Source organism: Bemisia tabaci, chromosome 2 (genome assembly GCF_918797505.1).
Source record: "Bemisia tabaci chromosome 2, PGI_BMITA_v3".
Lineage (NCBI taxonomy): Eukaryota > Metazoa > Arthropoda > Insecta > Hemiptera > Aleyrodidae > Bemisia > Bemisia tabaci.
In genome coordinates, this window is record NC_092794.1 from 71,227,892 (window position 1) to 71,251,701 (window position 23,810).

Sequence of the window (23,810 nt, forward strand, 5' to 3'; positions counted from 1 at the left end):
TTGGGATAATCCACCATCAAAGTGATCCCAGTATTTTAGTCAAATTTGATTTCCGAATAAGACGTCTTATCTATAGTCTCCTAGCAATTTTAGTGACCGTCAGTGAGGCGTGGGCAAAACGCGATCGAACGTAAACATAAAAAAAAGAAAAAAAAAAATTATCAGCATGAGAATGGAAGAAGTGTTGAATTAACACAAATTGAGCTTCCTTGAAAGGCCGCGCCGTAATTTTTCAAAAGCCTATGATTAGAAAATTAGGACTGCTGCGACCGATCGAAGATGATAACGTTATTTTTTCGAGGAACACTTTATTAGTTTCTTTGAGTTGTGAGCTGTAAAAGTACAGTGAAAGTTGTTATTTTTCTTTCTTTTCTTCTTTTTTTAAAATTGATTTTTGTGGTGGAGAAGATGTCTCAGGATACTCTATCAGGGTGGAAATTTTCCACGGTGAAAGATCCGGTGACTTTGTTTGTTAAACGTGTTACATTGACTCAGAGTCGTATCACTTTTGGTAGACTTGTTTGATAATTTTGCATCTGCCCATTGCATCTAGTTCAGTTTTGACTGGTCTTGACATTTGTTTCCTGTGAGTGATTCAATCGCCATCTAGTTTACTAGTTCTCGCTTCTCTGAAGTTAGTAAGTTCGTCGAAGCGAAATCTAATTACTTCTTAGTTCGTATAAGAAAGAAGAAAAGGGTCTTTCAATTCAATTCATGAAAATATCGGAATATCTAAAAGAACAGGTAGGTAATATGTCTATTTCAGATACGTTGTTTCAATGTATCGAATCGAAGATTTCCGCCCTTACTGCAATGCGCCCCTCCTCGTGCCAGTAAACTTTAGAAAATCTATCAATGACAGCTGTGATCACATTATCGGTTCCAGTGGCGTGGCGTGGCGTGAATCGCGATTTATCGATTGTTATGTCATTTAAACCTATGGTAGAGAATCGATTATTAAGGTGTTCGCTGCGAACACCCTGTTTATCGATCCTTTTCCATAGGTTAAAATGGCATTACAATCGATGTATCGCAATTCACGCCACGCCACTGATAGGTTCCTGTCAAAAAGACTCCGCGTGGTTCTAAATCCCAATGTAGAATCTTTGAACATCGCTTTATTGCTTTTACCACAAAACATTTTTTCTTGTCTCAAAATTTGTCAGGCCTCGTTAGAGGTTGGAAAACAGCCCGACAAACTTTACGTAAATAAGAATGATGTGCGACAAAGTCTCTGCACTCGAAATTTCGTGAAAATTCATCAAGTTACCACCGAAAAACAAATAACATAAATGTTGGATAATATGGTTGCTTACTCTAACTTAACTTGTTTTACACAGTAAAAATGTTTCTTTGATCGCATGATATACAATTTTCCTTTCTACATAAATTCCTAATACAGGAATTCCCCGTTAAATTCAAGACCTATATCCATACAGGTCAGTTGATGGAAGAAAAACAATGCCACCAACCTGCAAAACGCCCTGTCTTTAGAGTCTATTTGCCGTATTTTTGTCTATTGACGAAGACGATGTATTAACCCCAGAAGAAAGTAAAGGCTGGTCGGTTCTTCCTGGAAATAAATAAAAATGAAAGCCAAATTAGGAACACCTCAGCGGGCCGATTATTTGAAGTTAAAAGCAGCACGACAAGACATCGAAATTCCATAGTTTAGACAGGACTATGTCTTGTCTATAGTCGTATCGATATAGATTCAATAATAAGGCCGCGGTAAGGATATGTTAATGTCAAGTTTTATAACCTAGGCATGGTCTCTAGCATCAAAGAAAATACTCTTTCGGGTTTCCGCTGAGAGTGATCCGGGGTCTTAAAATAAAATTGTTGAGTTTTCTGTTCGTCAAAGTGTACAGTTTACAGATAAGGTCGAATACGCCACGATATGCAGTTCACTTTTGCTTTTTTCTAGAAATTACGAGCACTTCGAGGCTCAGTACCATCCGCTATATTTTTCCGGCAAGGTTGTGTGAGTGAGGGTTTTTTTTCGATAATTCGCTGAACTTCGATCCTTTGATAAAAGTGCAGGCTACCTATCCGTATCTATCTCGTTTGGTTATCAGTATGCAGTTTTTTCGTTGATTTCTTTTGTTTTTGGGCTTTGGGGTCGACTCCAATCATTTCGTCAGCTGACTGATTTTTCTCCCCTCTTTGATTTAATTGATTCGTTCGACGCCTCAGCTGGGTACTGCTTCTCGGAAGGTACTCAAGTGACATGAAGCATTGCCAGATTTGGACGTAATTCTGCCAAATGGAATCAGAGACAGCGGGCTTATTATTGAAATTGATAGACAAAGAAGACATTAGGAGTATGGAGTGATCCCATTGGTTGAAATGGGCAGTTGCAATGGACAAAGGAGGTAAATAATAGACTAACTAACAGCAACCGACTAGAGACCCCACAGTTAGTCCATAATTTTTCCTTTTAGTCTATGATAACCACCCGCTTTGGCCAATAGGATCGCTCTATACTCCTAATGTGTTTTTTATCTATCGCTTTGTCGATCAATTTCAATTATGGTGTCGCAGATGGGAAAGGAGAGTTGTGCTCGTCAGTGGAGGGCCGTAAGAATGAATGGGAACTACGAAGCGCCAGTGACGTCAGCGGTAACGAAGCCGTCTCCGTTGTCGCTAATGCTTGGCTTTAACTCATGAGCCCTGTCCACAACGCTCTTTTGCCATTCCCACGGCTCATGAGTACCACATTCAGTCGGCACATGGTTCCGTTTGGCAGAATGTAAAATCCCGCTTTTCCATTTTTCCAAAGGAAATCACGCCCACTTTAACATTGTTTCTATCTTTCTAGAGCACACCCCGTCTTTCCCACTTGTCTACAGTTCCGTTTGCAGATACACGTTCATTTCATGGAACAACTTGTTTTTTTTACATGAGAGAATGTGTATTTATATTCTTGAAAATTTCAGGAAGTTAACTTTGTGTTGTTGAAGAAATTCCCTGCGATTTTTAAGAGGCTTAAATCCGTTCTTGTGGAAAGAAAATACATTTTACAGAGAAATCGGGTAGCAGCCGATGTCACTTTATTCCCTTTCGAGAAACACGGGTCAGTTCCTTCCTCGCGGAGAAAAATCGCTGTCTAAAATAGAGATAGGGGCATAAAATAGAGATAGCATAGGCACCAATGGCACCATCATCAGGTGCATATCTGCACCTGCACCCACGCCTTGTGTGCTATCGACAACCAATATGGCGCATGCAATACATTCTGGGCGAATGCAACTCGTAACTCCCCTTCTCCTCTCGTAGAGGATGCACAGTGTATAATCGGAAACTATGTATTTTTATAGTTCTTCTTTTTTGAGATTGGGAAAACAAAATGGGTTTCTGTAAATGATTAAAGTGGTCTGCCTCTCATAGAATTGCAACAGTTGCGGCTCGCTGAAACCTTTTATTCGGAGAGAAATAAGTGGTGAGATGAAGCGTATGCTGAGATCACCGCTAATTTTGATGGGGATCACTTGAGTCGCACGCCGACCATACTTATCAACGGAAAGTTTCATTTCATTCACCCCAGATATCGAGATCAGCTCGTGAATTGTGAATCTGTGGTAGAATGTACTAATAACCGCGAGTGAGAAACTTTTCAACCGATTAAAAAAGGCTTTATCTTCTGATAATGTCCTGTGTATTATTCACAGACCGCTGATTGAGACCTAAAATTTTGGGAACCTTGTCCTGGACGATTAGGACTACATTTTGCAACTAGGAACTACAATTTCGTGCTCAGTTTAGAAACAACGTATGTACCGTTAGTCTCTCTGTGCACATGAGTGTTTTTCCGGATGAGGCAGATTTTATAATTTCTAATTGCAAAATGAAGTCCATTTATCCTCGAGAAAAAATTATTTCTAATCGAAACGAGCCTTTCATGTAGATTGTATGAAGAAAAATGAACCCTTGTTTGAAAGCAAAATCATCAGATTTTTGTTTTTGTCTCGGAATTTACGCCGGATTTTTTTTTTTTTTTTTTTTTTTTTTTTTTTTTTTTTTTTTTTTTTTTTTTTTTTTTTTAACGCGTTTGCTTTAAAATTGAAGTGTGTAAGAACACACGAAAAAAGTGCCCCAAATACCCCTCAAAAATGTTCTAGACAGTGAAAATTTTAAAAAAAATGGCCGCAGTCGAGTCCATTTGAAGACTGATACTTATTTTACCTAAAGAAAATAGTGTCCGTGGTTCCACATGAGAAGCCATGCTAACCATGGTATACAAAGTGATTCATAAGTCCTATGCCTTTTGGCCAAACTGACAACGGAGACTCGTGAGATAGACTCGGAATTTGTGAGTGCTCCTAGATCAAAAGAAACTACTTTTGGCATCCCCTATGACATACAGAGTGATCCATAAGTCCCGCGCCACCAGTACCCCTATCGCTTAGGTGATTAATATTAATCCAAATTAAAAATAGTGAACATGATAAGCAGAATGTTCTTGTAGCAGAACGTAGCAAACTTCCTCCCAGAAGTTTCAGTGACATTTGTTAAGTCGCACTATCAAACATTTTGGAGTAAATATTCTGTGCCGAAGTCTATATAGCGCCCAAAACCCCTGAGTGATATGAACGCGGAGCGGAATCTATTCACCACACGGAGTGACTTACACTGTTACGGAGTGGAATCCACTCTTTTTGTGGAGTGTCATACGCTTTTTTCATGGTGTTGATTTCACCTCGTATTCTATCACTCCGGGTTTTTGGGCGCCACATAGACTCCGGCACTTTCACTTGTGGATTTTTAAGAGTGCAACTAAACTTTTTCCTCGTTGCAATTAGGGGAACCTGGCTTTAAAATGTCTCCAATGTTGCCATTTTCCGCAAGTTCCGTCTATCGGGAATAGGTCAAGGCATGACCCAATTCGGCTCGCCAGAGGCCAAATCCACAGGCTGTGTCAAGACTCAACTCTGCGGTTTGAGTGAAGATGTATGGAATGAGATGGGTATGCGCTAAGAGATGCGGCCTGCAAGGAAAAAAAGAAGGCTCTCCAGCAAGTATGATAACGGCGCGTTATCTATCTCGCCCGATTAACGCCACTATTGTTGTTTTTTACCTCTCGCGTATTTCCTCTCCAAAGCAGTCGGACTCGAGCCGCGTTTCGCGAATGGTTAGTGTGGGTGGTGCGCAGCCTGATTATCGTAATTAGTTCTTTAGCGTCGTGTTCGTATCGTAATCGAAATGGTAATTCAAGGGTGGTCAGGTGTCAACGTTGGGGAGGATGACAACCCTAGTAAAAATCCCGTCTTGTCGAAGGTGTGTACATTTTGTATTCCTCTTTTTAAATACCTTCCTGTCGATTCAAACCGCCACGCGGAAACGGCGATCCAAAAGATGAAAGTCCCAAACAATTTGGGAAAAAACACAAGTTGAGATCGAATAAACGGGCGGAGGCCAATTCTATGACCTCCGGTCAAAGAGCTGGCTTCCGCCTAAAACTGCAACAGGTGCTCTCCTCAGTGCCTAAGAATTTTCGTCCAACGGTTATTTTTTTTGTTTTTATTTTCCTCTGCTTCAATTAGCCGAACAATGTTATTACAGGGTTTCCACAGTCAGAGAATATCGGGAAAACCGGGAAATGGCAAGGAATTTTCAAAAGTCAGGGATAACCGGGAAATGTGAGGAAAAATTTGTTAAATCACCTTTATTTGCTTTCTAGATTGGGTTTAAGATTTCCAACAACAAATTTTGTCTGAAAACCATTTTCAACTATTATTCTTCTCAACCACTTGTCATATCTTCAATTGTCAGGGAATTTCACCAAAATGTATCAGGGAAATGTCAGGGAATTTTATTTTCTAATTTCTGTGTCAACCCTGTTATTATTAGTCTTAAAACAAGCGTCTAACAATAAGACTGACATTTACTGAACAGGCAAATGAGAATTTTGTGAAGTCGAATCATAATCAGAATGATAGGATGTGCCCCAAGACCAGAAGAAATCGAATAGAGGCACAAGAATAGAAAATTAAGACAAGATCTAATCCGTAAATGCCCCTATTAACCCAGAGTCAAAGCTAAACATTCATGAAGTCCATGTAACAACTCGTGGAAAATGAGTGACAGCATTCAAAATCCCCCGAAGACTAAAATCATGGGGAGGAATGAGGGTAAAGGTTTGTGTAATGTGTGTTAATAATGAGTAAGTATCAGATATAAATGCATGGGTATGAAATGGGCATAGAAGGAGAGACAAAATTCAAAATCTTAGAAACTCTGAATGGATAGAGGGTCGGCGGTTGAAGGTGCATGTAACATGTGGCATGGTTGGTCAATGTGAAAATTTGGAAATGAATCTGGTGTCCAAGGTCAAAAATATTCCATGTTTGTGTCTTATGTTTGATTTGTTATATTCAGTTCATGTTAAACGAAAATGCTCAGTCGAAATCGCAATAAAGTGAGATTTATTACATAATGTTTTAGGATGCATCCAGTAAAATGTAGGACTCCTATTGTAGCTTTTGCCTCTTAATGATGTTGATTTACACATCTACCGCAGTGGCATGGCGTGATTTGCGATTTGTCGATTGGTCTGCCATTTAAACCTTTGGAAAACGATCGAAAAACAGTGTTCGTAGTGAACGTCTTAATGATCGATTTTTTACTATAGCTTCAAATGGGGGAATATCGATGTATCGCAAAGCACGCCACGCCATTGATCTACCGCTGAGTAAAAACGCCGTTTAAGCATTCGAATGTTGCCAAATTTCCTCTTTGAAAATATGTATTTTTGGAGAAAGGTATGAATACTTTTCCTCGAAAATTACAGGCTTCTTAGATTGTATAACGAACGAAATCCGCTGAGAAATCGGAAGAGGAAAATTCACAAATTTTCCTGAAAATTTGGGTTTTGTCGAATGGGAGGCGACGCCTGATGGCTCATATGGCGTTCTTACTTAGCATGGCACCAGTGGCGTGGCGTGCTTTGCAATATATCGATTGATCTGCTATGTAAACCCATGGAAAAGGATCGATCGACAGGGTGTTCGCAGCGAACGCTTTAATAATCGATTCTTTGCCACAGCTTCAAATGGGGAAGTATCGATAATCGACCATTCACGCCACGCCATTGCACGGCGCATACATATTTAAAAAAATTAAACTGTGACATCATGTATAGATAGATACATTCTTCTAGAGTAATATCTTAATTGATGTATGCTTGAAATTCTTATTGGTGTCTACAATAAGTGAGGGGCTCGGAGGACAAGGCGCGCATGAGTGCAGTTTTTGCAAAAATTGAGATATCAATGATTTTAAGTAAAAATAGTCACAATGCATATTCTGTGAAAAATTTGCCCTCAAATTCTACTTTTTAAACGCTAAAAAGTCAGTTTGAACTTTCTTTCCGCCATAAGGCTCCGTGTAATTTCGAAACTTCTAACACGTATTTCTGGAAATAGCAAAAACGGCACCCACGCGCCTTGTCCTCGAAGCCCCTCAAATGATAATTTAGAGAGGGCGCAAGCTGAGTTTCAAAGTCTGGTTCATTCTCTTTTGTCACAAGTCGATTGAAGTGGCAGAATATCTTTTCCGCACAAGTACATTTGTGGTAATTTTTCCGATTATCATTGCCGCACAAAATCATGTTCGCACAAATCAGATCTCAAACACCTGGCAACATCATTTTTCTTAAATATGCCTCATATTTTTCTCGACGTTGCCACATACCTACTACGGAAAATTATTCGTGCGAAAATGATTTTGTGCAGCAACGATACGATATAGTCCAGGTTCTTATGTACTCCCGTGGAACGGTAAGTGAAGCAAGTGTGGAAAATATCTTAATCTCTTCATTTTGATGCGTAAAAAAAGAATTTCGATGTTGTCAAGTTCAATTTTGCGTCTAACCCCCCAAAATCAAGATGGCGGCCAAAATGGCGGCTCGGGGGGTGAAAATTATGGAATTTGATTTTGATGTCATGATTGGGGTCAACTCTTATGTAATTTTGGTCGTAGAATCCGAATTTGAGGTCCAAAATACTCTCCGACCCAAAGGGATGCCCCAAATCCAAGATGGCCGCCAAAATCTCCAAGATAGGGTCAAAACTGCGATACGTATGTAAAAGTGCCAAGTAGGGTGTCCTTGGTAGGGTTCTTTGGGTCGTAGATTTCACCTATGATGTCAAAAACTTACCATGGATCCATTGAAGCCCAAAAAAATCAAAATGGCGGCCAAAAGGGCTGCCGTTGCGGGGTGAAATATTTTGTTGAGACAAATATCGTCGAATGAGGTGTCACTGTATAGGTTTTTTGGGTCGTAGATTCCAAAAATGAGGTCCAAATAACAAAATAAGCTGATAGAAGTTCTCCAAAAGCTAAAATGGCGGCCATAATGGCTGCCGCCCAGGCATTGAACGCGTTTGAACAGTAGGGTGTCCCATTTTGGACGTTACAAAAAAAAAATTGCGAAATCCAACAGAGATACCTGCCAAAAGGTTGACTCATAGTTAGAAAAAAAAGCACAAAAAAATCTCAGGGTCGTAGCTAAAGTTTGAGTGGTCCCGCAAGGTACTTAAGATGTTTCACCGATTTCTCATCTTGGCAATCTTGGCGATCTTGCAGATTTTTTTTCGGTAAATGCAATCGAGGTAAAAAGTCGCAAATGCGGATAATGAGACTTCTGATACTATATTTTAAGAGAAAAATAACGGTTTGGACCCTCGAGGATCAGAATCCCTCGTTCTTAGCTCTCAAAATGCAAAAATCAGCGATTTTAGCATTTTGTAGTCAAACCGCTGCTCGACCGTCGCTCGACTTAAATGTCGCGGCATTTGACGCGCTGTTTCACAATGATCCCATTATAGGAGTAAAAAGTCCTTCAAGTATGTTCATTAGAGGTGTAAGAGTGTCACTTTGGCCAATTTTTGTTGCTTTTAAACATTGAGCTCATTGTTTAAAATGTTTTTTTTTTTTTTTTTTTTTTTTTTTTTGTTAATATAATTTTCCTGTTTTTCATCATTTTTTAAAATGGTTTAAAAAGGGCGAGTCATCTTACACCAAAATTGAACTCCTTCGGCGAACAATGTACATAGATGGTCAAATACTTCCTCTAAAAAAGTTTTTGGATTCAAAGCCTCCCAAAAAAGCCGATGTTGCCATATTTTATCCCCGGAAAACACAAAAAACCGAGTACCTATTTCAGTATTTAGAGGCTGTTCCTCACCGAGCTCATTGAGCTTTCAGCAAACCTTGAATTTTCATACGTTATGACCACATTACTAGTGATTATGTACATGTGTTTATCTATACAGCCTCCCACCGCGGCGCGACGTTGCCACATACCATCGAGAAAATGCCATTCAATGTTCAAACTGAATTATCCAAAATACAGTCTCTCCAATTTTTGATTTTTTTGTTTTATACTTCAAGCTGAAGATATATACTTTTGGTTGATATACTTTTTTCAATTGCTTTCGGACGGTTAAGGGCCTAAAAAAATTCAAATAAGCCAAACAAATGTCAAAAATTGGTAAAAAAAGACGAAATTACCGGCAATGTGTGAGTACTTCATAGAACAGTACATAGAGCGCGCGAAATATGCTCGTACAAGTAGAGTAACATCCTCGAACTCTTTTTTAGGGGGCCCGCCCCTTCCCGCATTGCAGGGTCCACCCCTACCTTCTTCAGGACCCGCAGCCCTACCTTCTCCAGGGCCCAGCCCTATGTGGTTAGTGCTCGGCCCCGCCTCAGGTAGGACTGGGCCCTGAGGCAGGTAGGGCTGAACCTTAACTTCAGCATGGGCCTGCCCCTTCGATGTTTAGGTGAAGCAATTTTACCTACCCCGAGTGTAAGACCGGCCCTGCCCCTCAGGTCCCAACCCTAAACTCGTTTTTTCCGTGAAGATAGAAGGGGATCATACCTTGTGCCAATATCCATTATTTTAAGACCCTGCGCTTATTGACGACCCATTTCTTACGATTTCTAGTCATGATGTTTGTGCACGAGGATGCGACTTTCAAACATTGACCGTGATCTGAGGACCAAAACGAAACAGTGCCACATTTCAAAAACACGGGTGCTCAATGCTGAATTTTTGCCCACCCTTAAACCTAGCCCTCCTCCCCCCCCCCCCCACCCCCGTCCTCTTGGACGGGTACCGATTGCTAAGAATGCTGCCTTGTAATTTCCCCATTTTTTTCTCAAACCGGAAAGTGGAAATTCCTCTACCCTCCCAAAGTCCTTCAAGGAGTTTGCACTCCCTAAGATTAGGAGACATCACAAACATCATGCTTAGAATTCGTAAGAAATGGGTCGTCAGTAAGCGCAGGATCTTAAAATAATGATTATTGCCACAAGGTATGATCCCCTTCCATCTCTGAATACTGCATTTTAAGTTTTACATAAGTATTCCATGTGCAATATCCGAAAAAATGGCTGAAATCTAAGGAAACGCAGATTTCTATCGAATTTTATCGATGGTATGTGGCAACGTCGCGCCGCGGTGGGAGGCTGTATAGATAAACACATGTACATAATCACTAGTAATGTGGTCATAACGTATGAAAATTCAAGGTTTGCTGAAAGCTCAATGAGCTCGGTGAGGAACAGCCTCTAAATACTGAAATAGGTACTCGGTTTTTTGTGTTTTCCGGGGATAAAATATGGCAACATCGGCTTTTTTGGGAGGCTTTGAATCCAAAAACTTTTTTAGAGGAAGTATTTGACCATCTATGTACATTGTTCGCCGAAGGAGTTCAATTTTGGTGTAAGATGACTCGCCCTTTTTAAACCATTTTAAAAAATGATGAAAAACAGGAAAATTATATTAACAAAAAAAAAAAAAAAAAAAAAAAAAAAACATTTTAAACAATGAGCTCAATGTTTAAAAGCAACAAAAATTGGCCAAAGTGACCCTCTTACACCTCTAATGAACATACTTGAAGGACTTTTTACTCCTATAATGGGATCATTGTGAAACAGCGCGTCAAATGCCGCGACATTTAAGTCGAGCGACGGTCGAGCAGCGGTTTGACTACAAAATGCTAAAATCGCTGATTTTTGCATTTTGAGAGCTAAGAACGAGGGATTCTGATCCTCGAGGGTCCAAACCGTTATTTTTCTCTTAAAATATAGTATCAGAAGTCTCATTATCCGCATTTGCGACTTTTTACCTCGATTGCATTTACCGAAAAAAAATCTGCAAGATCGCCAAGATTGCCAAGATGAGAAATCGGTGAAACATCTTAAGTACCTTGCGGGACCACTCAAACTTTAGCTACGACCCTGAGATTTTTTTGTGCTTTTTTTTCTAACTATGAGTCAACCTTTTGGCAGGTATCTCTGTTGGATTTCGCAATTTTTTTTTTGTAACGTCCAAAATGGGACACCCTACTGTTCAAACGCGTTCAATGCCTGGGCGGCAGCCATTATGGCCGCCATTTTAGCTTTTGGAGAACTTCTATCAGCTTATTTTGTTATTTGGACCTCATTTTTGGAATCTACGACCCAAAAAACCTATACAGTGACACCTCATTCGACGATATTTGTCTCAACAAAATATTTCACCCCGCAACGGCAGCCCTTTTGGCCGCCATTTTGATTTTTTTGGGCTTCAATGGATCCATGGTAAGTTTTTGACATCATAGGTGAAATCTACGACCCAAAGAACCCTACCAAGGACACCCTACTTGGCACTTTTACATACGTATCGCAGTTTTGACCCTATCTTGGAGATTTTGGCGGCCATCTTGGATTTGGGGCATCCCTTTGGGTCGGAGAGTATTTTGGACCTCAAATTCGGATTCTACGACCAAAATTACATAAGAATTGACCCCAATCATGACATCAAAATCAAATTCCATAATTTTCACCCCCCGAGCCCCCATTTTGGCCGCCATCTTGATTTTGGGGGGTTAGACGCAAAATTGAGCTTGACAACATCGAAATTCTTTTTTTACGCATCAAAATGAAGAGATTAAGATATTTTCCACACTTGCTTCACTTACCGTTCCACGGGAAGCTTTTTTTGAACATAAGAACCTGGACTAATAATCGGAAAAATTACCACAAATGTATTTCGTGCGAAAAAGATTGTCAGCCATTGAAGTAGAATGGAAGGTCTAAATATCTGTATCTCTAGCCAGACTCTCCTTCCTTTTCATGTTTTCCCTGTTCAATGTAGACGTAAGCACTACAATATTCCGTCACATACAGCTTTCGCTTTTTTTGTTGGCTTTCCACGTTCAACTGAATGTTACTAAATATCTAGGTATTGGTCTCCAAATTTTCATCAGTATGTTGTCGTTTTCAGGTGCGAGGCCACCAACGAGTTCCCTCAGGTTCGCAAGAATTCAAAGACCTCACCAAACGTGACGCTTTGGAACAAATGAAAAACGATATTGAACGGTTAGTTTCAACGGTGCCTGAGGCGCAGCGAGAAGCCACGAAAAAGGAGTTGGATGGGTTCTCGTCTCTATTTGAACGGTACCTCCAAGAGAAAGGTCCATCTCTCTCTTGGAATGATATTCAGAAACTTCCTGAAAATGCGGTACGTTAACCTCTACATTTTCAATCTTTTCCCTCCATTATTTTAAATATCCTAGTGTAGGTAACTAAAGATGTAGTGAATATTTATCAAATTTTCAATAAAATATATGTCGATGGCTGCTTTGTTTCAAAATATCCGAGCATGGGTAGGTATGTCTATTTCATCAAAAGGAAAGGAACAAAAATATTTCTATGAAGTTTCTGTTAAAATATTTGAATGAGCAAAGAAATTTCTTAGAACAATCAAGAAAAACTTTTGGTCAGTTTTTAAGTTACGTGTTCAAATTTTGAACTGAACTTGTGATAATCTTTCTCTAACAATAAGTGAAGAATTTTAAATTCTGGTAAAATTTGAAGCCATCAAATTGGTTTCCCTTAAAAAAAAATTAATAAGGAAAGTTTTTGACACACGGCCGTTCAGACTCTTATTTTTTAAATTTCTCAAAGCTATTGGCTGAAAGTGCCGGTAAGCCTTCTCTTATCCTGCTTTTTTGCTCCTTATCTGCGAAAAATTACGAGGTAAATTTGTATGGAATCAGCGTTTAAACTGTTGGAAGGAGACCGTATACAACGTCCTGTCAAGCAGCTAACCAAATAGAGATACATGTTTGAGAGAGGTATTATTATTATGAAAAAAAAAAAAAAAATCCAAGTGGATTGGATCAACTGGTTTAGCCAGCAAAATAGTTGTGGCCATCATTGACGAATGGAAATATGGTGGAAAGGAAAAATAAGTTATAGTTAGATTCGGAACGTAATTCCAGTCCGTCTCCTAATTTTGTTCTTTTCCAAGTATCTTTTGTAATCCTCTAAAACCTCTCTTTGTACAGCAAGAACTTTTTTTTTTTTTTTTTTTTTTTTTTTTTTTTTTTTTTTTTGCATTGTTTGCACTACATAATAACTTTCCTCTATGGAAAATTCACTTAATCTTCACTACCGTAGTTTTAATTATCCATTTTATCTGCAAAAATTTAGGTCAGAGACTATGCATCATTGGAAACCCCATCGACAGAAGATGCCCGGAACATGTTGGAAAAATTGGTAGTTGTCAAGTTAAATGGTGGTCTTGGAACATCCATGGGTTGCAGGGGTCCAAAATCTGTAATTCCTGTCCGGAGTGATCTTACGTTCCTAGATCTTACTGTCCAACAGATTGAAGTAAGTTTTCTGATCTGCAACAGCCAAGAAGTGATAAGGACACCTTTTGCTAGTTCTTTACAGTTGAACCAAGTTACTGGTGCATCATAAATTGAATAATAGTGTAATAAAGGATACATACATTTAGTCACTGATGTATTATGCTTCAGATTGATAGTGTCAACAGTAAGCATCAAAAGTCTAGCGTTTTCAAGTAAAATCGAAGTAATCTAGACCTTAAGGGGACTTCAAACTAAATTCAACGTTTCATCATAATTTTATCATCATATTTTACTTTTATACCATAAATTAATGTGATTGATGTCAAATCAAGTCTTAAATGGGTGTATTTATGCTAAAAGGAACTATGTAACACGCAAACCCTATGCACATCGTTCCATTTAGCATAAATACGTCCAAATAAGGATTGTGGAGCAGTTGTACCAAAGGTCTAATCCGTAACTATTTCATTCCTTATTTTTTCTGAAGACTAATTGAATCGCATTCAGCAAAAAGGAGCCAGCGCAATTACAGTGTTTTCAAAACTGTGCAACTTATTCTTTACTTATAAAAATACTTAATATATGTACAGTATTAAAATTTACACAATTATTTCCCTTGAAAATTAACAATTTTTTCGGTGGGAAGCAAAAACTTTTTGTTATTCTGGGAGATTTTTTATATACTTATGAAGAAGCGACATTTTTACAACATTGCAATTGTGCGGTTCCTTTTTGCTGAATGCGGTCCAATTACTTCTCATCCCCTCCAGCTCCACGAGCAGTTCTATAAAGAAATATTCACACCATAATTTTTTGTTTTCTTGAAAAATCTTCAAGATTGTTCAATTTAAAAATCAGCTATTTTCGGGGACCAAAATTTTCCTGATTTCTAATTAAAATAAACTGCCTCCTTAGCTGTTGACAAGGTTTGGTGAAAATATATACACTTATCTATTATAGTCTGGGTACTTGCACATTTTTGAGAAAGTAATCTAAGTACGATTTCAAAATTGTGTGTGCCTTTTATGACGTACGATTAAAGGCAAAGTATGACAATTTTTTTTAATTTCTTCCATTCTTTTTTCACCGTGCAAACAGTAGAAATTATTTTCCGAAGCAATGTTCATTTTTATATGTATTTTTCTGAATTATTTGGTCAGAGGAGGCTAGGTTCATTGGTAATTTCAAAATACATGTCTTGAAGCTTTGTATGAAGAAAAAGAGAAAGAAAAATATATGATAGAAACGTCCACCTGTTGGAAGCATGGCTATCAACTCTGATTTGCAAGTTTGACTTTTGACCTGTATCAACAAACAAGCTAGTTTGATAAGATTCTCAAAATCTTATCTTGTGGTTTTCCAATCATTATGGAAGAAAATAAAAATGATTATCTCTTATTTTCCTCCTTATGCTGAGCAGAGCTCTTGATTCTGATGTCATACTAGACGTCCATAATTATTATTTTTTCTCTATCCAAAGATTTTTTATCCAGTACCCAAATATTAAGGGATTTTCTTCTTTCTATTTTTCTTAGTCTCCATCATTTTAGAAGTTATTTCTAGTTCATTTTAGCAATGACTCTCAGCTGGACTTGCACTGCACCTTCTCAGTGAGAGACATAGGAAACCAATGTCAAAATTCAGACAATTTCAACGCTAGTGCTTGAATGACTTCCACATCCACACTTAAGAGAGCTCTTCACATTGAGGTTAAAAATAGAGTCAAAGAAACTGTTGCGGAATAATTTCCTCTTGATATTGATAAATTTGGAAAAGTACTGTCCACTGCTTGATCACTATATTTTGATCAAACTAATTACTTGCTTTTTTAAATCCTGCTCTCAACTATGTCTGTATTTGAAGTGTGTAGACGCTTCAAACACTTAGGATATTTTTCCATACTTATGAGTCAAACCAAGTCAACCAAGTGAATTAAGTTAAAGATGTCAATTTATAGTTAAATTTTGTAGCATTACAACTGATAGAAGATGTGTCTATATCCCAGCAATACGCAAAAGTACATCGTTTGAGTTTGAATGAATCCAAAATTCCTAAACATAATTTTAACAAAAGTAAAAAGCAGTTGAACGTAGTTATATAGGAAAATAGGGAATGAAAAACAGGGATTTCAAGGGGATGATAGACTAATATGCATGAGGAACTGTAGGTGACAAGTAGAGACAATACAAAGGTATAGACGTAACTAAGGAAACATATACAGCAGTGACTAGGAGAATAATCAGATGTAATGTGGAAAGAACTAGAAAACATGAAAAATAATAGTTCCTGGCAGAGTTTTTACTTATTACTTTCTATCTCCAAAATAATGAACGGTCTATAGCTCCTAAACTTTGTTTCAAACCTCTTAGCCAAGTCGAACGACACCAAAATCATGTAAAACAGTCAGTTAACAGTTTTACTGTTGCCTTCACCATGTATGTAATCTCACAATTCTCATAGATTCATTTTAACTTTTCTTAATCTTGTTTGATTGCAGTACCTAAACAAAACATACAAAGTTAATGTGCCTTTGGTTTTAATGAACTCTTTCAACACTGATGCCGATACACAAAAAATAATTCGCAAGTACAAAGGTGTTCAAGTTGAAATCTACACATTTAGTCAAAGTTGTTTTCCCAGAATAGAGAAAGAGTCGCTCATGCCTGTTCCCAAAGACTGTCATGTTGAAAAGAATTTAGAAGCGTAAGTAGTCTGAACCTTTTAGCTAAAATTTAATTTAATTAAAGTTGGGGGTATTTCTCACCTATTCGGGTGTTATCATAATGAGGCAAGTATCACTTACACGCTTAGGAACAAATAAGTGTATAACCTGTTTTCTCAATTTTAATCAAACCAAAAGCCACAAAATAGCTGCACAATAATTGAATCTGCCAGTTCAAGAATGACACGTCTTGGAAAAACAGAATTTTACAGAAAATGATAAAAAGCGCGTAACAAGCAGAAAAGTTAAGTTTAAAAAAAGCTATTCATATTCAGTTGCCAGTTCAAGAATGACACGTCTTGTAAAAACAGAATTTTACAGAAAATGATAAAAAGCGCGTAACAAGCAGAAAAGTTAAGTTTAAAAAAAGCTCTTCATATTCAAGGAGCATCTATAGAAGACCTATGACTATTTAGAATGAACTATTAATTTTGAGCAAAGAAATGAACAATCAGCAAACTTAGGAATGGGTTGTCTTTGAGCTGACTAAATTTAGAGAGTAAAAAATTCGGACAAAAAAATTAAGAAAACACATTATTTCTGTTCAGATTGCTTTTACTAATTACTATCTATGTAAGCTTGATACCAATTGTACAGTACTAGTCACTTATAAGTAATAAGCTAACCTAACTTTTTTCAAAAGTAACTTCACTGGTATTTGCCATTCGTAAATGGATCCATAAAAAGATAAAAATTTATCAGTAACACATATATCCAAGTTAAAAAGTCTGAAAGAACACAAGTCAAATTATTCGGCATCAATAATTATTTTGGCCTCTTAATGACTGCTAAAATCCACTGCCAGTTTGGGCTCTGCCTGAGTGGACACGAATAAATCTTTCTAGCCGTAGATACTGTCCATCTTTAAAGAGTGTTTTAATGCAAAAAATGATCGCAAAATAACCTGAGACGGGTCATTCTCGAGCTGACACATTCAATTACGAAAAAGCGACTCAAGATCTTCTTTGAACTGGACATATTTTCAAGGAGCAAAATATCAATTTTTGAGAATGGATATATATGAATTTTAAATGTGTTCGTTTTTGAATTTTCAGTTCATAGCTAGACTGATATCAGTATTTCATTCACCATTCACAATTTATGTTGTGTGTCTACGTAAAGAAAATCCCAATGAGCATAAGAAGAATTTGTGAATTATGCCAAAGAATCATAGGTCACAACATCAGTTGCAGTATATTTTTCCATAATCATACTTGCAAAATTTCAAGGGGGGGGGGGGGAGAGGGAGTTTGATGAACAGAGATGGGAGTTTGATTTGTGGCTCTTTCAAGGCTCACTGCATAAAATATCCCTCAAGAACCAATTATGCATGAAACGTCAAAGAAATTAGTGGTGACCCACAATGGGACATGATTTTCATCAAGGACTGTTCATGAAATATGCAATGATTTGAGGGGGAAGGGAGGGTCGAAGAAAGTGTTACGTAATTTCGTTTCTAGGTGTTAAAGAATAGGGGCTATGCCATAAAAGCGTTAGAAGGGGGTGGGGGTGGCGGCAGTAAAATTCGAAACATAGCTTTACACATTATAGCTTTGACATTCTCTTACCAGTTCAGGTTGACTAATTATTTAACGATCACTTTGTTTTAGGTGGTACCCTCCTGGTCATGGTGACTTTTATGAGAGCTTCAGTAACTCAGGGCTTCTCAAGAAGTTTATCAAACAGGTATGATATTTTACACAATAGGACTCTGCTTAAACGCTAACTTTTTAGAGTTGTTTATTTTAACTGTCATAGAACCCAGATACAAGTTTTGACTGTGAGTTATTTACTGATAGTTCAATGTTGATCACTAAGTTTCAATTTTGTTTCTCTCGATTGTGATTTTAAAGTCCCAAAGCCAAAGAGAAACATTTGCAAGCTTATGAAAAGAAGAATTCTAAAGTAAGCAATGGGTCTGTCGTATAGAAGAAATATGGCCAACTGAGAAGACTTTTAACCGGTCAAATTGTAGGAAAATCATGTTGCGTACTTCAAAAAAATTTTTGAAATCCTTTTCTCAGTGCAGAATTTCTGCAGTCCATACCATACATTTTTGCTGGTAATCAGATTTGTTCAGAAAGGTATGTAAATGAACGAAGAATTCCGCAAACCGTTAAAAATTCTCCTTACATGTAATTCCAACTGTTTTTAAGAGTAGATTTCCTCAGTATTTAAAAAAATTGAAGAACAAACCAGCCGGAGACGTCATATGGTGCTTTAAATTAGGTCAGAACAAAATGCTACACATCTTTAATTCAGCCACAGTGCCACTTTTGTGTGTAACCCATATTTAGTTTCCAAAAAATCAGAGTGTTTACAAGTCCGGAAGTGGTACTGATTTTTTAAGGGCGGTCCGGAAGTACTGTAAAAGTGCGGAAATTCCACAAGGAGGTCCAGAATTTTTTTTCATTTTTTTGTCATTTTTGTTGCAATTTGAGCGAGAAATTCAAATTTTTGACATTTTTTAAATTTCGTCAAACGGACGTACTGAAAAAATACTGAATTTTTCTGTTAAGGAGGTACTGAAATTCTTGGGAATGTACTGAAAAAGCACTGTATAAGTACTGATTTTTGGCCAGCCTGTTTTAGTAGACACCCTGTAAATACACTTTTTAGACCAAATTTTCCTGAGTTTGGCGCTTGAAAAGTTTGATTTCAAAAGCTCATCGTGCTCTGAAGGTTGTAAGAAACAGTATATCAAAAAATTTCAAAATTTAGCCAGCGCCAATGGTACAATGTGCAGTGTCCTCTCAGTGGCTTGTCAAGAAATCTACCTTTTCACTTGCAGACTATCTGATATTCATTTGAACACATGGGATATTTCGACGAAAATTTCAGGAAAAGCAGGGTTTATATCCTTTTACTTTTCTCTGATCTGTGATCTTTAATGAAAGCTTGGTATTTAGTGTGTATTTGATGAGGCATCATCAGGGTGCGGCTTATTTTTGTCATGTCGGAAAATCGACGAGGTCCGGGTGGCAATCGATGCTATCTATGAAAATAATAGGCTGTATAAAATTTGAGCCAATTTGAAGCTTTTTTAGCTGATGCTCAAAGGGATCAAAACTAAGGGGCAAAATTACATTGGTTTAAATGGGCGGAAAAACGACTGATCCGCGCAAATGCGTTTTTTGGATCTAAAATGCGCTTGAATGAAGAAAACCTGACCAACTCTTAGAGAGGCATCTAGGGGCCCATTCGAAACGAGAAAATCACACTTTTGACCCATCGGTGAGGGTAGGGGGATCACGCGAGTGCAAAATGAAATATATACACCAATTTCATTCCAGGCTCAAGAAATAGTATGTGAGGTAACATTGTAAAGGGCCAAGTATAGCTCTCAAGGGCTAAAACAACTATTATACATTATTTCTCATCAAGTTCTGAGATAAATTTGCCTCTTCAACTTTGGAACACTTATTTTGAGTTCGATCAGAAGCGAATTCTTAGCTCCGGGCGCGGCGCCTCAAAACCGGTAACGCCGTGACCCCCCTGTCCCCACTCATGGGTCAAAAGTGTGAATATCTCGTTTCGAATGGGCCCCTAGATGCCTCTCTAAGAGTTGGTCAAGTTTTCTTCATTCAAGCGCATTTTAGATCCAAAAAACGCATTTGCGCAGATCAGGCGTTTTTCCGCCCATTTAAACCAATGTAATTTTGCCCCTTAGTTTTGATCCCTTTGAGCATCAGCTAAAAAAGCTTCAAATTGGCTCAAATTTTATACAGCCCATTATTTTCATAGATAGCATCGATTGCCACCCGGACCTCGTAGATTTTCCGACATGGCGAAAATAAGCCGCACCCTAAGGTATCATGGCAAAGTTTTAACTCAAAATCAAATCATAAATCAAATCCACCTTGGAAACAGAGAGCTCTTGTACTATACAATCCAGTTATTCTGGTCGTAAAATAGTCCCATAACGTAATACTCATCAAGCAGATAGTTTTTTTATCCATAATACTTGGTAAAATTCGCTGAAATAATTTTTTCGTCCGTTATTGTGACACTGAAAGAGCACTTGAATCAAGGAAAGTTGTTAAGCTCTTGACCTCTCTAGCATAGGACTAGTACTACAACCATACCATCACACCACAGGAGGTGGACATTATCTAATGTGAAGTTTCTTCTTCTTTTTTTCTAGGGGCGAAAATTCTGCTTTCTCTCCAATATTGACAACTTGGGAGCCACAGTGGATCTGAATATCTTGAATATGCTGTTGAAATCAAATTCAACATCTGAATTTTTAATGGAAGTCACCGACAAAACCAGGGCTGATGTGAAGGGAGGTACCCTCATTCAATATGACAACAAGCTGAGACTTCTGGAAATTGCACAAGTACCTAAAGAACACGTTGATGAATTTAAATCAGTGAAAACTTTCAAATTTTTCAATACAAACAATTTGTGGGTGGACTTAGAAGCCATTGAAAGAGTTGTCTCAGAGGGTGGACTAAACATGGAAATTATCATCAATCATAAGTCACTAGGAAATGGTACAAACGTAATCCAATTAGAAACAGCAGTTGGTGCCGCCATGAAAGCTTTCAATCACAGTGTCGGTAAGTAAAAGCACTTATCACTTTTTTTTTTTTTTTTTTTTTTTGTTAAATGTTCACAGAATCAATGAAACCTGAATGATTCAATACTAACAATACCAATTTGAATTCTAACAAAAATGAGTAAACTGAAGGTATGGAAATTGTAAGCTTTGTTGAGCTTTAAAAAAAAAGGGCCTTTTTGACTTGCTTATCATCATCAGAGCAGTTGCGTTATATAGGTATGTTTTACAACAACAACAACTTTTAAAACGGAATTTTGTGTTCGAAAGTGTTTATTCTCTTTAAAATAATTGTGTTACTTGTTGTTGTTGTGAATTTATGCATGTAATGAGACTCCTTTGATGATGACTAGCAAATCAAAAAGGCCTTGAGCTGAATATAAAATTTACCATTCACATTGCTTGATTTATTTATATTTGTTAGCACGTCATCATGCATGTTTTCTCATGGATCAGAGCTATTGGAACTTGTGAAATTATCAAAGCTCATTTTAGCCTTAAATGGACATGATAGAAATTAGGTTATTATTAAAGCTGTGCCAAATGTTGAATTTTAGTAAAAAATCCAGGCAACTGTCTCTATTACTTTTTTTTCCAGATGCAAGAAAAAATAACTTAAAATCGTGCTTTTAAACAAAAATAATGTAAATTTTACAAATCTTTTGACATCATTACCATTGCATTTATATACATGATTAAATTTGCTGTACAAAGTGTGACAGCCTGTTTCAGGTGTTGAGGAGTTTTGCCTTGCAAATCCTATGTACCTGTTTCAATCTGAAAAAGTTGTTTTGGTGCTAATTCACCGATGATTTTTAGGAGAAACACCCTTACATGAAATGTAACGAAGTACCAATATGATGACATAGAAGTGATGAGAGAAGACCAAAGAAAATTTCAGACCTCAACTTTTTCATTCTCTCATTATTTCTAGTCTTGAAATCATTCAAAATTTGGTTTTATTCCAGGCTTAAATGTACCAAGGAGTCGATTCTTACCTGTCAAGAAAACATCAGATTTAATGCTAGTCATGAGTAACCTGTATGATTTAAACCATGGGTCATTGATCATGAGCCCGAAGAGAATGTTCCCGACAACTCCCCTGATCAAGCTTGGAGATGCACACTTTGCCAAAGTTAAAGATTTTCTCAGTCGTTTCGCCAATATCCCAGACTTGCTGGAGTTGGACCATTTAACTGTCTCTGGAGATGTTACATTCGGAAGAGGAGTTTCATTCAAGGTTAGTATGTTCAATCCATTTCATTTGAAACTGAAATTATCTCATGTGGTAACTCCGTGTTTATTGTACATCTCAGAACGTCAAGATTCTGGGGATACTGTCATTACTAGAAGAGCAGTTGAAGCATTGCTCTACCCTGCTGTGCTTAGCAAAACCGCAGAGCTCCACTTTCGATTTTATGAGTATTTTGAGACAGAACGCGTCCTGAAATGCTGGATTATAATGCAACCTCATATCCTCTTTCGGCTAAAAAAAAAAAAAATATATACCTATATTTGCTTAAAGACACATGAGGGAGTTCTCCCTCGAAATTGCCAAGTCCCGTTTTTCAACCTCACTCCTCAAAGATTGCTCCACCAAAATTGTTGGCTCCATGGATTAAGGTTCCATTCCCCATGGACAGTTGCATATCGACTGTGTAAGTCGGCAATCACATAACTTGGTTTGCAACGTCGCAGACTTTCTATCATATTTTATTTTTTAAAGGGAAAACTACTCAACAGCTATTCTTTAAAACTGCCGTGATTTTTCTTCTCTGTGCAAAGAATGTTTCGCAAAAACTTCAAGGAATGATGCCAATTTGTTCTTTTTTAAAAAAGATAACACGGATGCCGAGATTTTCAGACACCGCAAACGAGTTATGTGATTGTCGACTTACACTGTCAATATCATCCTCTCTGGCAGGAGGAAATGTATCTCGATTGAGCTGTTCCTGGACTTTTATTTTTTCCTAAGAGAACCATTGCAAGAATTAGTCTGAAGTGGTCAAGGATTTTTCTTTACACTTGTGAGGGTAGACACAAAAATTTTCAGACTTTGTGCAGTAGCTCTCCTTAAAAAAAAACAATGCTCATCGAAATAGTGAATCAGGGCAGACATGATATGTTCGTTCATAGGCGGAACGATGATACTAAGAAGAATATTTTGTCAGTGGCGATTTTGAAAGTTGGCAACACTGTTTCTCCTCCATTGAAATCCATTAAAAATATCGATATTAGGTGGAGTAAGCTGCCTCACCAAGAATCGATTGTTTTGCATACATTTAAATGGAGGAAAAACCGTGTTGCCAACGTTCAGGAACCGCCACTAATTTTTGTGAGATGTAGGTAACTCTAAATATTCTCTGGATAATCACTTCGATTTCAATGGCAGATAGGACCCATAATTAATAATTGTTTTTTCTTTTTGCAAGCAATAAGTTCCAATTGGACTGCATTTTGCAATTTGGAACTATAAAATCTGGCTCTTCTGGAAAAACACCTAAGTGCATCGGGAAACTAATGGCACATATGTAGTTTTTAAACTGGGCTATAATTTATAGTTCCGAATTGCAAAATGTAGTCCAATTTATATATGTATTCGAATGTAACTAATAGAGGATTTTTACCCATCAATGAGTTGATTTTTGAAATTTTCAGTTGGCTCAACAAGTTCTCTGTGAAATCATGAAGAGAAATAGGACGTATTTCCGCTAAACGAAACCAAGCGCCAAATTAGGTTCCTTCTGAGGATTTTAGAATCCTTGATAGCGCATTCTGTCAATGGAACTAAGTGCCATGGAAAAGCATTGCAAGCATAGGACGAAATGAGCATCGCGTTCCGCAACACCCGCCAATCCAAGCCTCTCTCTCCCTTCCT

At 37.7% G+C, this 23,810-nt stretch overlaps 1 protein-coding gene across 5 annotated transcripts in view; it reads left to right on the top strand.

The window, feature by feature from the left end:
• UGP (UDP-glucose pyrophosphorylase) overlaps positions 1-23,810 on the top strand; it is a 35,480-nt gene that overhangs the window by 10,166 nt on the left and 1,504 nt on the right. For 3 of the 5 annotated variants that reach the window (XM_019043910.2, XM_019043912.2, XM_019043909.2), the window contains 6 exons: positions 12,275-12,511; positions 13,486-13,668; positions 16,147-16,352; positions 17,982-18,057; positions 20,516-20,933; positions 21,901-22,172. In XM_019043910.2, the coding sequence (XP_018899455.1) occupies positions 12,275-12,511; positions 13,486-13,668; positions 16,147-16,352; positions 17,982-18,057; positions 20,516-20,933; positions 21,901-22,172 (1,392 nt within the window). Of the gene's footprint in view, positions 1-699; positions 745-5,083; positions 5,278-12,274; positions 12,512-13,485; positions 13,669-16,146; positions 16,353-17,981; positions 18,058-20,515; positions 20,934-21,900; positions 22,173-23,810 lie in introns of those variants that run through there. The other 2 variants (XM_019043913.2, XM_019043911.2) reach the window with 2 other exon arrangements.